The sequence below is a fragment of the Trichoplusia ni genome, chromosome 2 (assembly GCF_003590095.1).
Source record: "Trichoplusia ni isolate ovarian cell line Hi5 chromosome 2, tn1, whole genome shotgun sequence".
Taxonomy (NCBI): Eukaryota; Metazoa; Arthropoda; class Insecta; order Lepidoptera; family Noctuidae; genus Trichoplusia; species Trichoplusia ni.
The window spans coordinates 16,124,163-16,144,044 of NC_039479.1; the positions used below are offsets into that span (position 1 = coordinate 16,124,163).

General features: G+C 34.9%; 1 protein-coding gene and 1 long non-coding RNA gene across 6 annotated transcripts in view; one reads left to right on the top strand and one right to left on the bottom strand.

The window, feature by feature from the left end:
• Positions 1 to 19,882, bottom strand: part of LOC113508418 (eye-specific diacylglycerol kinase) — a 131,229-nt gene that overhangs the window by 33,921 nt on the left and 77,426 nt on the right. For 3 of the 5 annotated variants that reach the window (XM_026891456.1, XM_026891455.1, XM_026891457.1), the window contains one exon: positions 1,554 to 1,698. In XM_026891456.1, the coding sequence (XP_026747257.1) occupies positions 1,554 to 1,698 (145 nt within the window). Of the gene's footprint in view, positions 1 to 1,553; positions 1,699 to 3,273; positions 4,007 to 15,083; positions 16,037 to 19,882 lie in introns of those variants that run through there. The other 2 variants (XM_026891458.1, XM_026891459.1) reach the window with 2 other exon arrangements.
• Positions 5,176 to 5,681, top strand: LOC113508419. The gene is made up of 2 exons (XR_003402019.1): positions 5,176 to 5,308; positions 5,385 to 5,681. It is a non-coding gene; the product is annotated as an uncharacterized LOC113508419 (long non-coding RNA).

Below are 19,882 nucleotides of genomic sequence, written 5' to 3' on the forward strand. Positions count from 1 at the left end.
ACTACGTGCTCGCGGTATTAGACCATATTAAGTTTGGATATTATTACTAGACAAGGAATATGTATGAAGCAGTAAAAGCTTGTATCTGAACTTTTGATTATTTGGTACTGCAAGCTGCAGACCACCTTATGTGAAATGTATAGTTTACACATTCTGAGAAAATTGCATTGCTCTCATTTTTTAGACATATCATAATTTAACTGAAAATAGAGGTTCTCTTAAATAAGAATCTTTACCATTAATAATTAAGCGGCACGTCTCTGGTGGCTACGAGTATTTTTTTCTAATTACGAAGCCTCAAGGGGCTTCCCCGAGATGTGATTAACAGCGAAATAATGAGTTCTCAGTGAATACAGTCTATAGAAATCTTGAATATTTTATTTTAAACAACTTTACACCAACCATACCATATTAATTAGGTCGATTGAACGTTTAGGGTAAAATTTTGCAAGATTCTGAAACACAGTATTGTTTTTTTCGATTGGTTCCTTTACTAATGTAACAAAAATAGCGTAATTACGGTCAAAACCCTATTATACAGCAAATATTAAAGGCCGGATCAGGTAAATACCATTCATATTGGAATTTTGTCTTGCATTGGGCACGTATACACCCGAATCTCGTGAACAAACTAATATCGAAACAAATATGAGCTCCACAAAGGGTAACAGGTATTCATCAAAATAACTCCGTTTATACGCTGGAGTGATACAAGATTACCAGATCAACTGAAAACCAAAGTGTGAAAAACCATTTGTGAATATAATAGTTTAAAATGTCAAACCAGGATCGGTAACATCTTATTAAAATTGCAACAAATTATTTAAACAATAATGTACCATAACCTTTATAATTGTTAATTGCAGCTGCTTTTTGTGTCTTTTGTTCGGCAGGCGCTCCGGGAGCCAATAAGAATGAATGAATGGAACTGAATGAAAATTCATTCACTGCGGACATTCATTCATTGACGAAAGATCCGAGTCTCACTGAGCCTTTTCGTTTTCAAAAAATAATTATGACTACAGTTTGCTGAGGGCCTTTAGATCTCGCCATGCCAAGAGTTAAAAAGCTTCCAGATTCTCATCTCATTTCACATACAGTTTTCGTAGCTATTTCGTAACAGACAGATTGAACATGGTATTGATACTGTCGTTTGTGAATATTTGCTTGCTTTTCTGTATATTTGAATTCGCTGGTATCGTCATTTTTGACTACCCCGAATAAATGCGAAAACCAATTCACGGAGCTAAATCACTCAACATTTTTGAATGTGAGTCAAAAATTGTATTTACTTCAACAAAAATAAAAATAAAAATAAAAATAAAATAAACAAAGAGTAATAATGAGACAAGGTGTTTCGACAAAACTAATACCTATAGTATTATTCACCAAGACAAACCCTCTTTGCGACGGGTGTACAAAATCTTATAAGTTTGGGTGTCTTGTTCATGAGGCTTGGGTGTTCGTGACACAAGGGTTGAATGACGTAGAGCAGGAGTCGTTTCTTGGTCCGTTTTTTTTTATTCTATAGTTTCATATTAGAGTGTGTTTACCTGGCACTCAGCATCACCGACATAGCAGCAGTCGCCGGACACGGACGTTGGAGACCAGAGATGTTCGCCGCTGATAGCGCTGTCACTCCAGTCAGGAGTCGAGCGGAGTACGCGCGCGCCGCCGCCGCTCCCATCCCCACTGCGTCTGCAACAAGTTAATAAACATATTATTATTAAATTTATGTTGGAATTTTAACTTCCTCACTGTTAAATAACACAATTTTAATTACGTCAAATGTTGTCCGTAGGGAGCCGGCACGTTTGCTCAAAAGTAAATGGTAGCTATAATTTATAATCCATTAGGTTTTCACGGTGTAAATAATTGATTGTAAAATTCTACTAAACTGAATTACTTTGCTATTAATAGTTTCTTGTGATCAAAAATAACCATGCATGATTAGGGTTATTTTAATAATTAATTCTTTCGTAAATAATTCAACTATTCAATGTAATAATTATGTCATGTGTTATTCAAAATATCATGAGTTTATTATTATTTGCTCTCCATTTTTATTCTTTTTATACGGTTTCTAACCTAGGCTTTACTTTTACCGGTATATGTTTGTATGGGCCTTTTGTGTTGTAAATATGAGTTACCTGTTTCACAGCCATTTAAAAGTATATTAATAAATAAGAATTTCCGCGGCATATTGTTAGTGTTGCATTTGTTAGCGTGTCGCCAGGTGTACTCTCAGAGTTACGCGGCAATGAGGTCCACTCAGCATAATACTACACCTCCACCACAATCTGAGTTAACCCTTGTATGAGGAAACTACGTCATTATACGTACTTCAATCATACATTTTATAAAGGTATGTCTTTTTTTTATATCTTACTTTCCAACTGCTGTAAACTACTGTACATTGTTTTAGGGTTTGTACCAAAAGGTTAAAAATGGTACCCTATTGCTATAACTAAAGCTTCGCTGTCTGTGAGTCCGTTTGTCACTAAAACCGTTTTCTTTAAAAGCTAGGCAGTTGAAATGTTGTTGCTGTTTAATTTGTGTTAACCTGTTTAAATATGTGTGGTTGAAATTCAGTGTTGTATTATGAATCACTGCTGCAATTCTATGGTGTGCAGGTTGACCAGACCACTAAAATATTGGAAAAATATGAATACTATCTATTTATCTAGCCAAAAGCAAAATCATTAATATCCTGAGAGCGGGCTAACGTGAATAATTGTACAATAAAGACAGATAAGAAAAACTTGGAAAATCACACGTAAAAGTAATTTTATTATTAAATGATGTAATGGTTTTCTGCATCTGGTGTCGCGGTTTTGTTTCCCCGCATAGGACAAGTGTTTGTGATATCCATGAATGCTTATCCTATGTCTGGGTGTCTTTATACATGTGACTTGTGATGATGATGTTTGTGAAACCCCCAACTTTAGCGACGCGTAGATGAAACGTCTTAAGTGTGGGAGTCTGTTAAAAAAATAATAAAAAAAGAAAACACTAATATGTAGCTTCGACCGACCCCTACACTTGTAAAGTATCTATCAAGTAGATAAACGTTACATGATGGAGAATATTCCAAGTTTTTTAGGTTGATGAAATAAAAAGCATTCCTGTTCTCAAATAGGACGGTTTCTCATTCTATTTCGAAATGAAACAAACAAATTACCTAAATACCTTTTGAAAATAAATTTAAGGCAACAAAGAATCTCAAGAATGAGTCTAATGAAAAGTTATTTATAACATGATATTGAATTGTACCTGTCATACCAAGCATTGGTGAGAGTCGAAAGTCCGTACAAAAGGTCTTCAGAATTCATTTACAAGATTCGAGACTCCATTTTCTATTACGATGCATTCTTAATTTTTATGTTCTGGACAAAGGTATGCTGAACAAGAAATAAAAAGAAATCGTATTTCTATACTTTTTCAAGCTATCGATCCTGTTTAGAGTGCATGCTATACCCGCATATCGAATAACAATCTTCTAACCATATTTTCAATACATGTTATTTTATTTACAACAATTTAATTTAAACTGTCAAATTTTACAATACAGATCATAAATTTATATACATAAAGTTTCAATACAATCTTCTTGCTACGTAACAAACCACCTTCTCTAAAATTAGCCGAAATCAATAACCAATTTTGTCATTGATAAAGAAAATTGTTACTTCAGGAGTAGGAGGGCAATACAATGTCCACATAAAAAGAGTTTTGTACAAAGTATTACTGAAATAGATATATTTTTGAAAAGTATAAGCCATGGATTGTTATTGTATAATATGAAAGTCTACAGGAGGCCTTTAAAAAAGCTTCTCAAACTTTTATGTATTCAGAAATGTAAGTATGTTTATCAGTTCTTTACCACTGTTAATACAATGCTTAGTTTTAGTCTAGATGGCGCTGTGTAAAAGTTGTAAAATATTATTACTTATTATTATTTGTAGCTCTTTCACTTAATAATTCATGGGAAGAGGTCTGGTACGTTTTAAAAAGCGCAGAACTGTTATTTTATTACTGTAGCTCTGCTATGGGCCGCATGCATCGTCCATCCTGCTTCCACAGTACTATTCAACAGCTGGCGGTAGGCCCGCAGGATATGATAAATATTTAATTTCTATAGTCGGCAAACGCAATCATAGAGGGGAGGTGCGAGACCAGATAAGCATGTAATCAAATGAGCGATTAATATCAATCAATAATTTTGGCTGTCCGCCTGAAAGCTTTTCGCCTATCAGTTTCTAGGTAAAGTAAACATTAGCGACGGTTATTAAATGAGGTTGAATATATTCTTTATACAGAGAAGGTGTGCCTTTGCAGTGGGGCAATAATTATCTGATTCTTGTTGTTTTTTTTTAATAATTCTTATTAAGGTTGACCTCTAACTATAGCTCATGGCGAACTCTACAGGCTGTCCCCAAACCCTTGATTAAGTCATTAATAAACACGATTTTATACATATAGAGAATAACTAGATATAAAGATGATTGGTACATGATAGGTAAATTATAAATTTACGGCCCCAACGTGTTACAAAATCATACATCTTTGCACAATAAACGCCGTTATTCCTCCAGCGTGCACAGAGATTGCCTCATCTCATAAGATTAATCTAGCAAATGAACGCGGCCGGGAATATTGACCATGAGGCCTCGTGTAGCGAGCCTAGGCCAACAAAACGCTGTTGCACAAGCAATTACGTAGGAACTCAGATTTAATAGACCATTAGAGATCGTGTAAGAAGAGGAAAAGTCTTGTTCAAACCAAAAATCAACCATGGAGAGCCGAGTGCTTATAGTCACCACGCTAAACTCACAACGCGGGACGTGTAGCGGGTTCGATCCCCGCGTAGGACAAGCATTTTTGTGCTTTTATGAATGAGCCTTGAATGTTTTCAAAACCCCTCGCGACACAAGGATTAAATGCCATAATGCGGGACTATAAAAATAAATGTTATAGCTTATAAAATATCGAAACCGCAAAAGAAGATAAAACTTTAAAAGAAAAAATATATGCGCTACCCCTTGGTACCCCGAGGTAAATAATAGTTAATGTTTAGGTAAACCGAAGAGTTTAATTCATAACAAAACTTCTTGAATTCCATTTTGAAATAAGAATAGAAAAAATAAAAGTAAAGAAAAGAACGATGTCACTAATCGTTTTTTTCAGTTGAATTTTGTCAGTCACACCAAATACACTCATTCCTAAAACCGCATAAAAAATTTAAAACAGTTTCCAACGTATAAAAAACATAATATATAATATATTAAGTGAATTTATAGCATAATTTGTAAGTGGACCAAACGATTTGGCTTTGAGAACTTCGGATTAAGAGGTAACATTTGATTGTTTTTTTTTGTTTCCAGTTTAAATTAGGAAAGATGGACTGTGCTTTCTGTAACCGTACTATGGAGGGCTGCGCGTCGATAAAGTGCAGCCTGTGTGCGTCCCAGTTCCACCTGGAGTGTGTGAGCAGTGAGCACCTGGTGCCGAGCACGAACAGCTGGCGGTGCTGCCGATGCGAGTCCCTCAACTCGGCCGCGACAGCAGCCAAGATCGACACCGCCGTCCGTGTGTAAAATGTTTCTACGTCGTAACTGGTAAATTGATTGTGAACCCCCACCTCGACATATTTGGAAATAAATGTAGTTTGATATACAGTGCTGGTATGTTTTATTCAACATAAAAGTTAAAGACTTAAATGATTTTGATTTTGACCGGGTGATAATTTTCGGTATATCTAAGCAAATATCATATACGCAAAAAACATCTCATGTGCGCTGATGTCTCGTCAATACATTGAAAGTTACCTTTGACAAAAACCTTCTAGTTCACAGGTCATAATTATATTTGGTAAAAGCTGTTAATCCATAGGTACTCACATAATCAAGGTTAGTTTCGTATTCAATGTCAAAATCTCTGGGTAAAGAACCGATCATTTAAATTTTAAGTCCAAACAAAATAAATGGACAACATACTAACTCAGTACTTACAGCAGTTTATTTAAAATGTAACCCATTTAATAAGTACATTGTATTTCCTGTTAGACCATAGGTACAGGCGAATAATTATAGTATATCACTGCGCTGACGTATGTAGTGATATGACCTTCTATTATGTGTTTTGTTGTAAATAACATCCGGCACTCACTACCGCCTCACCAAATCATAATACCGGTAATCTAGTGTTTTAAAATAAATTAACTTCTAAACTAGGCGAAATTGTTTCTAAATAACATTAATAATAAACTTCATAATAAGTTCAATAAACTTCATAATGCAGTTGTAAATTTGTAATATACCATTGTCATTTTTTTTTCATACCAAAATCTGATCATTGTGGTGCAATAATTCTAAAAATGAACTTTTCTTCAAAATCGGTTTAGTAATTTCGAAGCTTGTGGTAGTATAACCAAACTAATACACTTACATAAATGACACTGAAAACTACATTTGCAGTTGTAGAAGCGTGACCAAACATTTCAGACGTCGAGCGATGTCTGACTCTCTAGTCTTATGATAAAAGATGATTCTATGGCCAGGTATGCCACCAGAGATGAGCGAGGGGAATGTGTCGTGCGAGGATGTCTGCTGAGCCGTTACCAACAGGGCTGTGCTGACCGAGGATAGATAAATGAAGCTATTATATTGGTTCTTTACGAAATCATCTCTCGCTTCGCATCCTCGCACATCTCTGGTAGAAACGCAGCCTAAGCAACATGGAATTAGTGTTCACGAAGCAAACGGCTAATTATTTACGGTAATTTCCATACGGCTATTTATTTGTCCACGCTACAATCAATTGTTTGCGACCTCGATCGCTGACAACAATACCTGATACAATGGCTTTTGTTATAGCACACTAATAATACTTTAATCTAACCCTTTGATAACCCACCTTTATGAAATTTCATTGGCGAAGCATCATATTTATGTTAGAGATTAGCTGATCAAACAATATTGGATTTATTTTTAACGTTTGGTCCATTTCATTTATTTAAGGGGTTGAAACGATTCCAAATGATTAACCATTGTAACGTGTCGTTTTAATCATCCCAGATCAACCCTCATGAATTCTAAAATCATTATTGTAAGTTTACGACGTCATCATCAGCGTATTTTTATAGATATGTTTTATATCTACCCATGAATCACTCTCAAGTAAGCGACTTTTTATTTCGTCAAGATGAATCACTGCGAAATACAATAGTTACGGCAATCCTGACGGCAACTGACTAATACACAATAAAAATTAAGCAACGTCAAATGGATATGTAGAAGAATTTGAATAAATTAATCAATCTCATTTTTAACACCAAAGATATAAGAGCAAACCACTCCATATTTTCACCATGAAAACACGTGTATTATTAACAGAAACTATATTGTCCTTCATCACGTATAAGTTTATGAATAACATTATCAAACAGACGTAACATAACATGTAAATTGAAGTTCAACGTACAAGTGGCGTTAGCGTAACAAATTAGCGTTGTATAATAGTCGGTCCGGTAATGGCATTGCACACTGCGTGCTAATACCACTTCGGAAACCGGTCCTGAAGGCATCTCGACGCAACCGGCTTGTGAACTGCACCAAGGCCTTAGACTACAGTCATTTAATTAAAGTGTACCAGCAGGACTTTCACCACCGAATAAACTGAGATTGTTGTACGTGTATAAAAGAGACAGAACGATACACGTCGTAGAGCTCTATCTCTCTTCAATATATAACTTTAAGAGGTGATTAATAGGATTTGGATTAATTTTCGTTATAGATTTAACATGCTACAAGTTTCCGCTATAGACTGAGAATCAGGTTCTCCAAAATGTTGTTTTATTCTTGTCGGCAGATAAAGGTCGATTGAACCGGATTATTGCATCCAGTTTTAGTATTGGCAAAATGAAATTAGACTTGTCGCTTTCTGATGAATTTATGTCCTTAAATAAATATTCCGCCTAGATATTGTCCCTAAATATTCCACCTTCACGTGTACTATCATGATTGAATAAAAGCAACCAAAAGTAAATTGAAGCAAAGTAAAGCTACACCAGTGCACCTATTAAATCGCTTCACAGAATTGGATCGGCTCTGACAATGGCTTCTATCCCTCGGAGAACACAGCATCCGCTTTCTAAGAGAGCCCGCCAGATCTTGTCAGTGTACAAGGATGATATTGCATCACCACTATACTGCTATAGGATATTCCAAACAGTAAAACGTATTCCAGAGATCCATTTACATACACTCAGAACATTTGTATAGAGGTAGTATTAACTGAAGACACGGTCCCAATTCTGCTATTTACAATGGCCGCTGAATGAATGGAAACTGGACTAATTTGGAATTATTCGTATTATTCTTAGCATTTCAATATGGAGCGGAACCGTCACGGTCAATGCAATGAATTTCCAATTATTGTCTTGCCTAAAAAAGGAATAATATCAAGTTTAATACAATCGCCATTAATTCATCGGCATTTTAAATAGCAGAATAGGAGCCCAGGACTCTTCAGTGAATACTTCGGAGCTATGAAATTTGGGTCGTGTTGTGGGTACTGGTGTTTTAACAAAAGAAGTATACAAAACGTGTCGGCTGCCAGTCGTAGTAACAACGCGAGCGTAAAAGTCAGCTGAGAGCAATATGTTGGGACGTATTACAAACTAATGTTGAACGAAATCGGTATCAAAATGGCAAACCGTTTACTATATGAATCCAAATGTAAAGAGTGCCATGAAGTCACAATAAATATATGAAAATCGGAACTAAGACGTTACTTTTGGCAATCCGATAGCAATCGGCCGATTACGACGATAACATCTATACAAACGACGACATATGGGAGTTATTTACCTTGTAAAACGTTTGACTCCGAGCCAATAAAGTCTATATAGGTACATCGTTATTTTTTAATGACCAGCCAACCTATATGTACAACTTTGTGTCTTGAACCGATCTTCTTGGTCGTGACAAATATGCATCGCGTGAACTGGAAATGCCTTGTTTTTGTAGCGTTTATATTCTAAATGCACATTTAAATGCTTGGTGCACTTCAATAAACTAGGCTTTATTAGGCTAGGTTTATTGGTTCACAAATTGTGAGCAAAGAGTGCTCTTACTACTTTATTTGAGAGCTTCATTAGTTGAAACACTTGCGCAACAAATCGATAATGATACCTCGGGAACATAAAATCGTGATAAAATGTATCCTATGTGTTAAACCTGTCTATAAACTAGCCGTGTACCAAGTTTCGTCGAAATCCGTTCTGTGTTTTTCGCGAAAAAGAGGAAGAAACATCCATTCATCCATGCAGACAAATTTTCGCGTTTATAATATTAGTAGGGCTGAATAGTCCTTATCAAAAGCAGGAGTCTAGTATTACGCCGTTCAGTTAAGAGTCTACGCAATTAGAATATCGTTTCCTAGTTTCATTAAACCTTACTCGACTATCTATTTATAAATTGCTAGCATCTTATTCCTTGAACAGGATGTGGTATCCGGTTGACAGAGTTGCTTTGCTCGCATCATAATAAAATGGCATATTTAATAGATACTATGTTTTTTCGTTAAGATTCACGCTAGCATCTTGTTTTCGAAGTCACGATTTAAATGAACTGACGATACGATTTCTTTACTAAGTCACTCAGATGTAAGACCCAGTATTAAGTGGAAGTTAAAATATAAACACATTTCATATAGGTTGTTGATTTTAGTTTTACATAAAATGAAAAACCGTTTTAGTGTGAGCCGAACTCGAACCGTGATCATAACAACCGTTGCCTTTTTCGTTTGTCGTTTACCTACATTTTGTAATAGATGCAGCAAAACTACATCATCTTCGCAAATTTCAACTGTCTTTCTCAGCCTGGTGACGAACGGACGGAAAGCGGACACGAGGTTCCTTTTATAACAACAAACTGTAGCTTAATACCTGCCTAAGTATTTACCCGGTAGGCCATTTCCAAAAGAGTATGAATCAACAAGATTGCTTTCAGACAATTTCTACCGTTTATCAGAGGTGAGTCAATTTAGAAAGTCACTGTATTAGCTCTACGCTCATTGAGAATTGCTCCGGTATGTGCCCGTTACCTTGAAGCATGATTGTGATCGTGAATAGCAGAACATCGAGCTATTGTCTATTTGTCCTTTGTAACCAATTTTACGGTAACTGTGTCCTTTGTTAGTTGTTTGTAGTTTAAAATAGAGCAAGCGCAAGTCGTACTCATTCGCGAAGGGTTTCGTACCATCATATAAAAAGAAATATATTTTATTTATTTAATTATGTTTCTAGAGTTCCGCGCGTTTGAGGTAAAAGCTTATCCCTTTGGCTAAGCCTATGCTCTGTCCATCATGTCTGTAACCGGGCTGTATCTCATGAACAGTGGTTGAATAGTATATTTCTCCGATAACGAATTTCTTTTAGTATTTGAGTTCAACTTGAAAATGTCATCTAACTAGCATGGTTCAATCTATTAACAGACGCATTCCTTGTTAAGCCTAATTGGAACAGAGTTTGTCACTTGTTGCGCAATTGTTCATAAATTCGGAAGACAATAATTGCATATCCGACAAGTGTGTTGGTAAACAATGGACGAATAAAAACGAGAACAACACTCACTTTGTTTAACGATCTCAATTTTATTGACATTGTCATATCCAATGTCAATCGGATTGTTTTCTTTTATAATGGAGCTACCATCTACGAGGTGACGAGTTTGTTTGTCTGAATGAAATTATTTTAAATATTGAGTCAATTTGAGATTTTTTGTTTGAAAATTATGTTTTTATAAATAAGAGTTCATATTTGTAGTTTTATAACAATTGAATGTTAAAACAAAGAATCACATAAAAATACATAAATAATGTTTTTTTCTAATTATTTATCTTTGTTTGGATTTGTTTACCTTGATTATTTAATTAAATTCTGTAACAGCTTGTCTAAACAATTAATGTAAACACAATACTCAGTATTTTATGTTTTCGTAATTTTAAGTGTTTGTTTTTTTAATAATTGGTACAAAAGCACATATTTAAATCTGTATAGTGTCATATACAATCACATAGGCATAGTCTGTCGGTTAGATCTACAATCAAAATTAACTTGCATTATAATTTGCAAAATATTTTTGAGAGAGCAAGCATTTTAAAAGTTTCTTGTATGAGTCAGCCACCTTCATATAACTTCACCTATATGGTTTTCTGATACATAAAAAGCCCTTTTATGAACCTGATGTCATTCGAAAATGTCAGATTTAATAGTCAAGTATTATAAACCTCTTAAATGGTCTTACATAATGGTAGTTGATGGCATTGACCAGGACGACATGGATAACAGGGTCTTATAGATAGTTCAACTCATTTGCGCGCGCGGCGCTATGTGTGCATGCGATTGACAGCGACTGTTTATTATGCAAGCTTTAATTTGTGTGACAGTGCCACACAAATGAAAAGAGTGTTAGTACACAACGTCAATGTGTATTTACAAGGACTACCCACACATGACGCCGGGCGTAAATATGAGTGAATTGGCTATAGCCACATTAGCTACTAAACTACTAAACCTAAACCACTAATACTAACAAATATTATTCATCATTGCGGAGGTGTAAAAGGGATGCCGCTCTATGCCGTGCATAGCACTGTCACGCTTCCACAATCACATAAATATTATTTTAAAATGTCTTGGACTCTTGGTGGGACTTAGAACCAATGTTACAAGTAAAGTGCTATCATAAACGTTACGTACTTGATACTTCACATGGCAATTACAATATTTTTGTTACCAAATGTAATAAAATAGTGTAACTAGTTTACGATTAAGATAGCAAACATTTTATACGACGGGTAATAAAAAGTTTTTGTCATTAAAACATAGCCTACGCAGTGCTTTCAAGCTACATTAACTATCGTATTGTTTGTCGTACTAGATCCGATTAAATCTTATTTTGACCGACTCTGAGAAAGCAGGATAATGGACTGTGTATTTATTAAAGATCGTCGAATACACGTCTTTATCCAATCCTTTGGCGATTGTAGGGTTAAAATAAAATTACTAAGACTCTGCTGACTCTCCGTCCTTCTATCACCCGCCTGCATTTATCTCATGAACCGTGAAAGCTAGACACTTAGATATACCGGTTGCCACAAAAATAAAAAATAATAAATAGTAATTGAACTAATAGATATTTTGAACTAACAGTTTTCATTACAAACGAACTTCCCCTATTCTTATTTTTAATATTCTACAAATATCAATAAATTATTAAAAACAGAACTACATATTTATTCTTAATCCAACGTGTTTCAATTCGAAACTCAAATAGATAAACAGGCCTTAAACAATACCTATATCCTGAATTTTCGGTAGATTTAACTAAAATATATTATCAAACATTTAACTAACAGCAAAGCATAATTATCAACCAATCACAAAAGGATCTGGATTGGAAACTTCTTGTTTATTTATTCTCCTTGTCAAACATTCGCTTCATAATTTCTTTGGTTATTTCTATAATGACGTTTGTCCGTTTACGTGCCTGGCTTTGTGATTGAGATCACGTAGATTATTTCCATTTCAAACTCGGTTTACATTCTGATGTCATCCGTGACGCAAGCGGATTAGAACGAGCTTTTAAATGTAAATGTAATAAAGACAAGTGTTAAGATTATGATTTATAGATGATCTTTTATTTTTTATCAGATTGGTGATAAGAATTTAATTGATGTCTGAATTATAATTAATATAATTATGTTAATTATACAGATGAATTTGTATGCTAAATATCAATTCTAAGATGTCTGTGTGTCTGTATGTTTGTTATGATTAATCTTGAAAACTGTTTGATAGATTTATATGCGCAAATTTTTTACATATTACTGCACAAAGAGTAACCAAAAAAATGCAACTTAAGCATTTTTTTTAATTCAGAGTTGCAACAAAAAATAACAATATTCGATTATGATGAAATTTTGTTACAAAACCGAAAATTCAAGTGAAATGAGAGTTTTGCCCGTGTGTAAGTGTAAGCTTTTAAATATATTTTGCTGTAACAAGTTTTATAATATATTCTTGTTTAATATGCGTAAGATGTTGACCTTAAACTATGATCTTAGTCAGGTTTAAAAATACTTTGAGACATATTGCTCATGTCATTTTATGTTCTATCTATGTTAATTTTATAAAATCTCCATCCGTTTGTATTTATAATATTAAATAATGTAATCTCTAACATAACAAATAGTTTAGCCCGTTCATCAATCATCAACGAAAATTTAAAAGCGCATAACGTGTTGGGACCTTCATATCAGATACCTAATTATGATTTTGATAACCTAATTTTATTATTATCTCGTTAGAAGAAATTTACAAAAAACAATGGACAATAGCAAATGCGAATAGTTTTGTTTACATCTCATATCGTGCTTGCCTTATTTGGATGAAGTCGCTGCGCAAATCATATTTATTTAATGTATTCAAGATTGACCCTGATACTTCATTTGTAGTACTTCCTACGTAAAATCAACACGTTACAATAAAACACATCAAACATTATTGCCTATATTTCATAAAATCATCTACTACAGATATTTTTAAAAAAAGTTACAATCCAACACCGCACTCAGCAAACAATTTAGCTTAGCCCTTGTAACGAACTTTTTTGTGTTCATTTTAATTCTTTAACACCTTTTAAAAGACTATGTACCTTATGTTACCGCGTTTAAAGTTGACATTTGACTCCCGCTTTGAAAGTCACCGATCCGTTTCAACGCCACGGCACGCTGCCGTGGTTCCGCAGTACAATCGTCTGCCATATAGGGTATACTTATATAGGTAACTGAATAAAACATAACTAGGGGATCAAAATGTAACTTTATATGTGCGGTGGCAACTTATTCTCGCCGAGGTAAAATAAATTAAGCCTGATAGGTCTGGTCCACCTATGTTTGAAACTGTGTTTGTTTTGATTAAAATTTTAACAAAATTTAAATTATGCTTTAATATTTTTCTGGCATCTCCAATGGTTTTAATAGTGTCATCGCTCAATAAAAGTACCTAAGAACGACTCAAAGAAATATAGAACCTGTTCGTTTTACAATTACAACTGTCAGTAATATTTCATCATCAGCATTGCATGGCAGTGGTAATTAGTTCTCCTGAGTTAGCCACAGTAAGATGTCGTTCAAGGGTGACACGGTCAATGAAGCAGAAAGCTGCAGTGACCTCAAACGTTTTTACATCGCATTGTGTAAACAATGGCTACCTGACTATCGATGACAATCTGCTGCCACACATTAGCAATTCCAATAATATCCGCCACAATTATAGAGCAGAAATATTTATAAATCACCTCAATTGATAGCGACATCATTAAAATTACATTAGGACCAAAATCCATATTTAATGGCGTGAATGTTTGAGATCATAACGCTACAGACAAAATAAAATGAATCAATACTCGCTTCGTTTTTGTATTATAGATGATCGTACTACACACGCACGTAAAACACGCCTGCATTCATAGAAACAATGAACACTAAACAAGAACGCTATTTACGTTTTATAGCAGATTCAGGTATCGTGAAGACATTGTACTACATTTGCAGAAAACAGTTATCTGGCTGTGAGTGACGTCGTTCGTTCCGATCTGTCCCGATTACCTACCTCACGGCGCCTTATCGTAGATAACAAACAGCCGGTCTCATCTCCCCGCTGTTCCTACACTACGCTTCATTAACATGAATAAAACTCGCACGTGAAATATGTCTGCACCGAGAGTATTGTACTATTTTCCTGTATATTCATTTTATGCAACAATACCCTCTTCGAAATGAATAATTCCTCTACTATGAATTGGAATCCTCAATATTTAGCAATGATGTAACGCACTGTTGATGTTTATATAAATGTATATAAATAAAGTAGTGTACATCCGAAGTGCAATTACATTGTTAAAGTAATTTATAGATGTACGTAGTCTTAATTAAATAATTGCGCATGACATCCGACAAAATTCATTTTGCACACAAACTTATGACACTGTATGCTGTAACAGAATTCTGTTTACCTTCCTTTGCACTTCCTTTTCAGTTTGAGATTAGGGCACTTTTTAAACACTGAGAACGAAACACCATCCAAGAAACCCATGGTTTTGTTTTAACATCACATATTTATCACAAGAATGAAGGTAAAGTACGATTTTATCACAGATGTTGTGCGCGAGTGAGGCGGCATGCGCCGTGACTAAGCGATTAGCGCGAGCACGGAGACTGCGGGCCCGGCCGCCGGCTGGGGCCTGGGCTCCGCACGTCCCCGCGCGCTGCACTAGCGCGGGCCCCGCAGATCCTCACTCCGATACTCAAGTCACCGCGGTGTTTATTCGCCGGTGATCTGTGCTGAGACATGTGTGATCTCTGCGCGCACGCACACCTACGACTACCCCGCAATACTACATCACTCGACAGTCGACACTTACCATTTTAAGCGGTCGTTCCATTTTGACGTTAAGGCAGTTATTATTTTGTGTAGCCAACTTTAACGCAATTTTGTATTTAGTTCTCTAGAACGTTTTAAGTACTTTCTAGTAAATATAGATCTTATGTAATAGATAAGGTTAAGTGAACCATCGATAAGATATTTCAAGAATGATAATATCTTAATAGTGCTTAAACTTGACAACGTTGCGATGTAGCTACGTACATGTCTGTATAAACGCTTGTCCTTCCGAACTCAGTGCACTCAAACTAATTACTCACGACCAGTACTATAAGCGAAGTGTTAAGTTGAAAAAACAAATATCATATTTATTTAAGGTAGGTACTCCATACTTATGGAAATTGTATTGAATTTAGTTAGCAAATAAATTCGTCATCACTGCACTTAAGTTACCCACGCACTACGCTCGACGTGAATATTATTTATAGATATTCCGTAATATTCCCTACTTAACACAGTAAATACATTTAAACTATATAGTATGAGTATACAACGGTAGCATTAATTTTATACCGAAAAACTTTTAACAAATAAACTGAAGTTAATTTAACAAATATTTTTTTGGACACACAGGAGTATTATGTAATTTTTTTTATTGCCAAAAAATCCATACTTTCCTATTTTTTTGTAAATATACACGTACATAAAAATGTTATGTTTATAACATAAGCAAATCGATCGTTATCGATATAATAATTTGATCGAAACTGGAAATGTATACAACCGGTTCCAAACGATTTATTATAATTAATTTAAAACATTTTTAGAAACCAGTATTGATATGTTCCTATCAAATTCTAACTTAGTTATGTGGTAAAACATGTTTTATTGGAAGTTAATATGATTCTATATTAAAATTTTAGAATGAAATTAATGTTTTTTAAGTGTTGAGTTCTTCATTTTATTCTCTAGTTTGAATTACACATTATAAGTGCAACTTACCTATCACCTATCAACGGACCAAGACAGTATAAACAGCTGTCATATAATTCTAGGAAAACATGACGTAAGCATTGTATTAAGTATTTAATGATTGAGTGTATTTCTTCCGCAGTTTTAAGATATAATGAAATGTAAGGAATATAAAACGTTAGTCAAAAAGAACCTTTGTCCTTTACGCCAATGAGTCTTTACAAAATTTGAGGGGTAACTTTTAGAAATAAAACCGGTAGGGAATGAATGAACACCGGAGTTTGTAAGGCGGCCATTGTTGACTTTTGTGAACCTTTATTTCTTTAAAAACGTGTAAAGTGGCTTAGGCTTTTGTGGAATACATAAACAGATCCTATCACTCTTTATAACTTGACTCCGACCTTATTTTTGCGGACCCTTTTGATATACAAATGTCAAACGGTTTCAATTAGGAGGAAATGATTGGTGAAATCCGATAACATAATTTTCTAATCTTAATAAGCTCTATTATTACAATAACTTACATGACCTAGATTCATAAGTCTTTAAGAATGGTTTACTCGTATTACTGCGTATTTATCGCCCGACTAGTTTCGGCGCCAAATCCGCGTCGACTGAGGTTGTGAGAGGAGGTCATAACTTGACAAAAAAAACAACTCCCGCAACTAGCCTAGCGATCATGATAGATACGCTTAAGTGAATCGTCTTTAATTTCTATAATAAACAATTGCTTATTGAGCTCTTATTTGTCTTGTTCATGTTCGCGAAATACTTCGCACAACAATATTCCTCGGGGGAAAATATCGAATACATGTATTACAACCTCCATGCTATAAGATCTCGTAAAACAATAACATCTATTTATAACTTGTTTTAATATTCTTCTATGATGCGGTCGAACTTCGACTTAGGGCACCGCTGGGGTTACAAGTAACTAATGCTGAACAACTGAAACAGGTTTTAATAATAAAGCATGATTAAAGCTACCGCTTCAGCGTTCAACTTTAACCAGAAACGGATAATTCAGGTTCAAGTTAGCCAGGGTTATGACGACGAGAATATCTCTCCGAGATTACGGCAGTTAGAGACCGCAACGTAATCACAAGGCTATAAAAAGGTGGTCGTAAACGCAGGCGTGACGTATGGGTTTTGTACTAAAGCTAATGAGACTCAATCGTTCTAATAATGAGTTGAACAGAAATCTTTGGTAGAGATATAATTAGTATTTTTAAGAAGAAAAAGTTACAAGTTTGACGCATAGCTGTGCCATCATAGCTCCCGAACGGATTGAGCGATTTAAATTTAGTTATTAGACACATTTGATAAATATTAATGTTGTTTGAGCCATTTAAAAGTAATGGAAGGTGAAAGATTTTACTGTCTTAGTTATTTTTAATTTTTGGTGTTATCTAGTACAGGTACAATGTAGTCCTTTGTATATTGCTGCAGTAAAAAAAAACAATTGAAAGCTGAACTCATCATAAGATTTCGATTTTCAGATGAATATGTAATACACCGTGATTTTAAGTCGTCTTACAAAAGCAGCCCAGTTCGTGTACCCGATGACTAGAACATGTTCATGATAAAAAAAATAGGTATTTATGAGATCTGAATAAATTTAAAATGCAATTTTTATTTAATATTATGATGCAATTCGTAGTTTCTTAGAAACACAGCTCTGTTGCGAGCGCGGTCCGAGCCTTGTAACAATGGTGACGGGCGCGGGCGGCGGCATTTTGATCATTTTAAGAGTATTTTCAGATTTCTCTCGTTTAATTTTTCTTCGTACTTATTATCATCAACTAATGATGATAAAAAAATAATAATCACGCCTAGGGTTATTTTACGTCGGATACACGAAATGGGCTCCTTTTGTAAGACGACTAAAAAATCACCGTGTATATTTTATTAAAAAAGCCATACCTCCTTTATAAAAAAAAACTTTATACGTATATGTAACGTTATATTCTCTATCGATTTACCCTTTTAATCAACTATTTAAAATGCTACTAACAATAATTAGTCATGCCAAAGTCTCGAAGATTCGTCACATGAGTTTCATCACTTTGGCAAGAAAGCTAGAACTGTTTCGACAACAATGCGCCCACATGATGAACATGCGTACCAACATTGTTGCGAAAACTAAAGTACTTATAAATCGGTTATTGACCTGCATCATTAACAAATAGAATACAATAGATTGTTTTGAGGAGCTCGTGGCTATAATGCAACTGCACCAGTTGAAAGATCACAGGTTAAGCAACGCTTGATACGATCCGTTTGTGGATGGGTGACCATTATTTTACGCACGTAAAATTTTGAGTCCTGGCTGTTATCAACACATCTTTGGCAGGCGTTACGCCAAGTCAGAAGCTAGAAAGTCTGACCACCAGTCTCACTTATGCTTATCATGTTGCTCAGGTTACTGGTTTGACAATTTCAGATAGGCAGTCGCTCCTTGTACCTTGATACACTGGTGCATCCGGTTAAACTGAAAGGTGACCCCAATATAGTTACAAAAAGGCTACGATGATGAGAAAGAGACGGTTTGCTAAGAGTAACAGAACTATTAATAAAATCGTGATTTATGGCAATCACACTAAATCTGTTCTTAATCGTGGGATCCTAACTAACATACCAAATGGCTTTATCAAAGTGCAGAGAAAAGTAACTAACTTCAAGAGACAGGTGAACACATTCACTAGTATTTAAATCTCGTAGCTTTTATAAAAACTCCCGCCCGATATCGATGCAGTGCTCGTATTGACTTGCAGATATGTTTGACAATCTGTCTATACGCTGACATGTCGACTGAAGATTGCAATTCCAATTCACACCGGCCTCATCACACCTGAAAGCTTACCCTTTTGATTCTAAACCCCTCTAAAAATCCAACGTACGGTACGGTTGCACCGGAACGTGCTATTTATTTGCTTCGGAAGTCTGTATTTATTTTGGTTTGGTACCTTCATGTTGTATTTTGAAGTTAAAACAGTAAATGTTTAAACACAATAGTGGTTTCGTATGACCTAAATGTAGATTTTATTAGTTTTGTATTAAAAATACACATGCCGACAATGTAATTTTGTTTCGATATTTTGTTTAATATATTTCCGATTCATGCGCCGAACGTCGGGTAGCCATTTATGTATATTTTGCTCATATTTTCAAATCCCTAAATGTGTCGAATTTTCATATAAATTTTATTTAACTTTACTTGTATAAATTATATGTGGTTCAAATGTATGTGGTACAAAACTTAAGACTATGCGGCCTAAGCTGGGATTATATTCATACTTTATAAGTATGTCAGTCTGTCTCTCTTATATTAAGATTTGTGGGAGTAATCTAAATTGATAAAACTTTGGAAGTTTTAGATTAGTACAAGATTTAGTCGTTGAATAGATATCATCTGCAGAAAGTTTACGAGTTCTAAAACTTTGGAGAGTCGAATAAAGT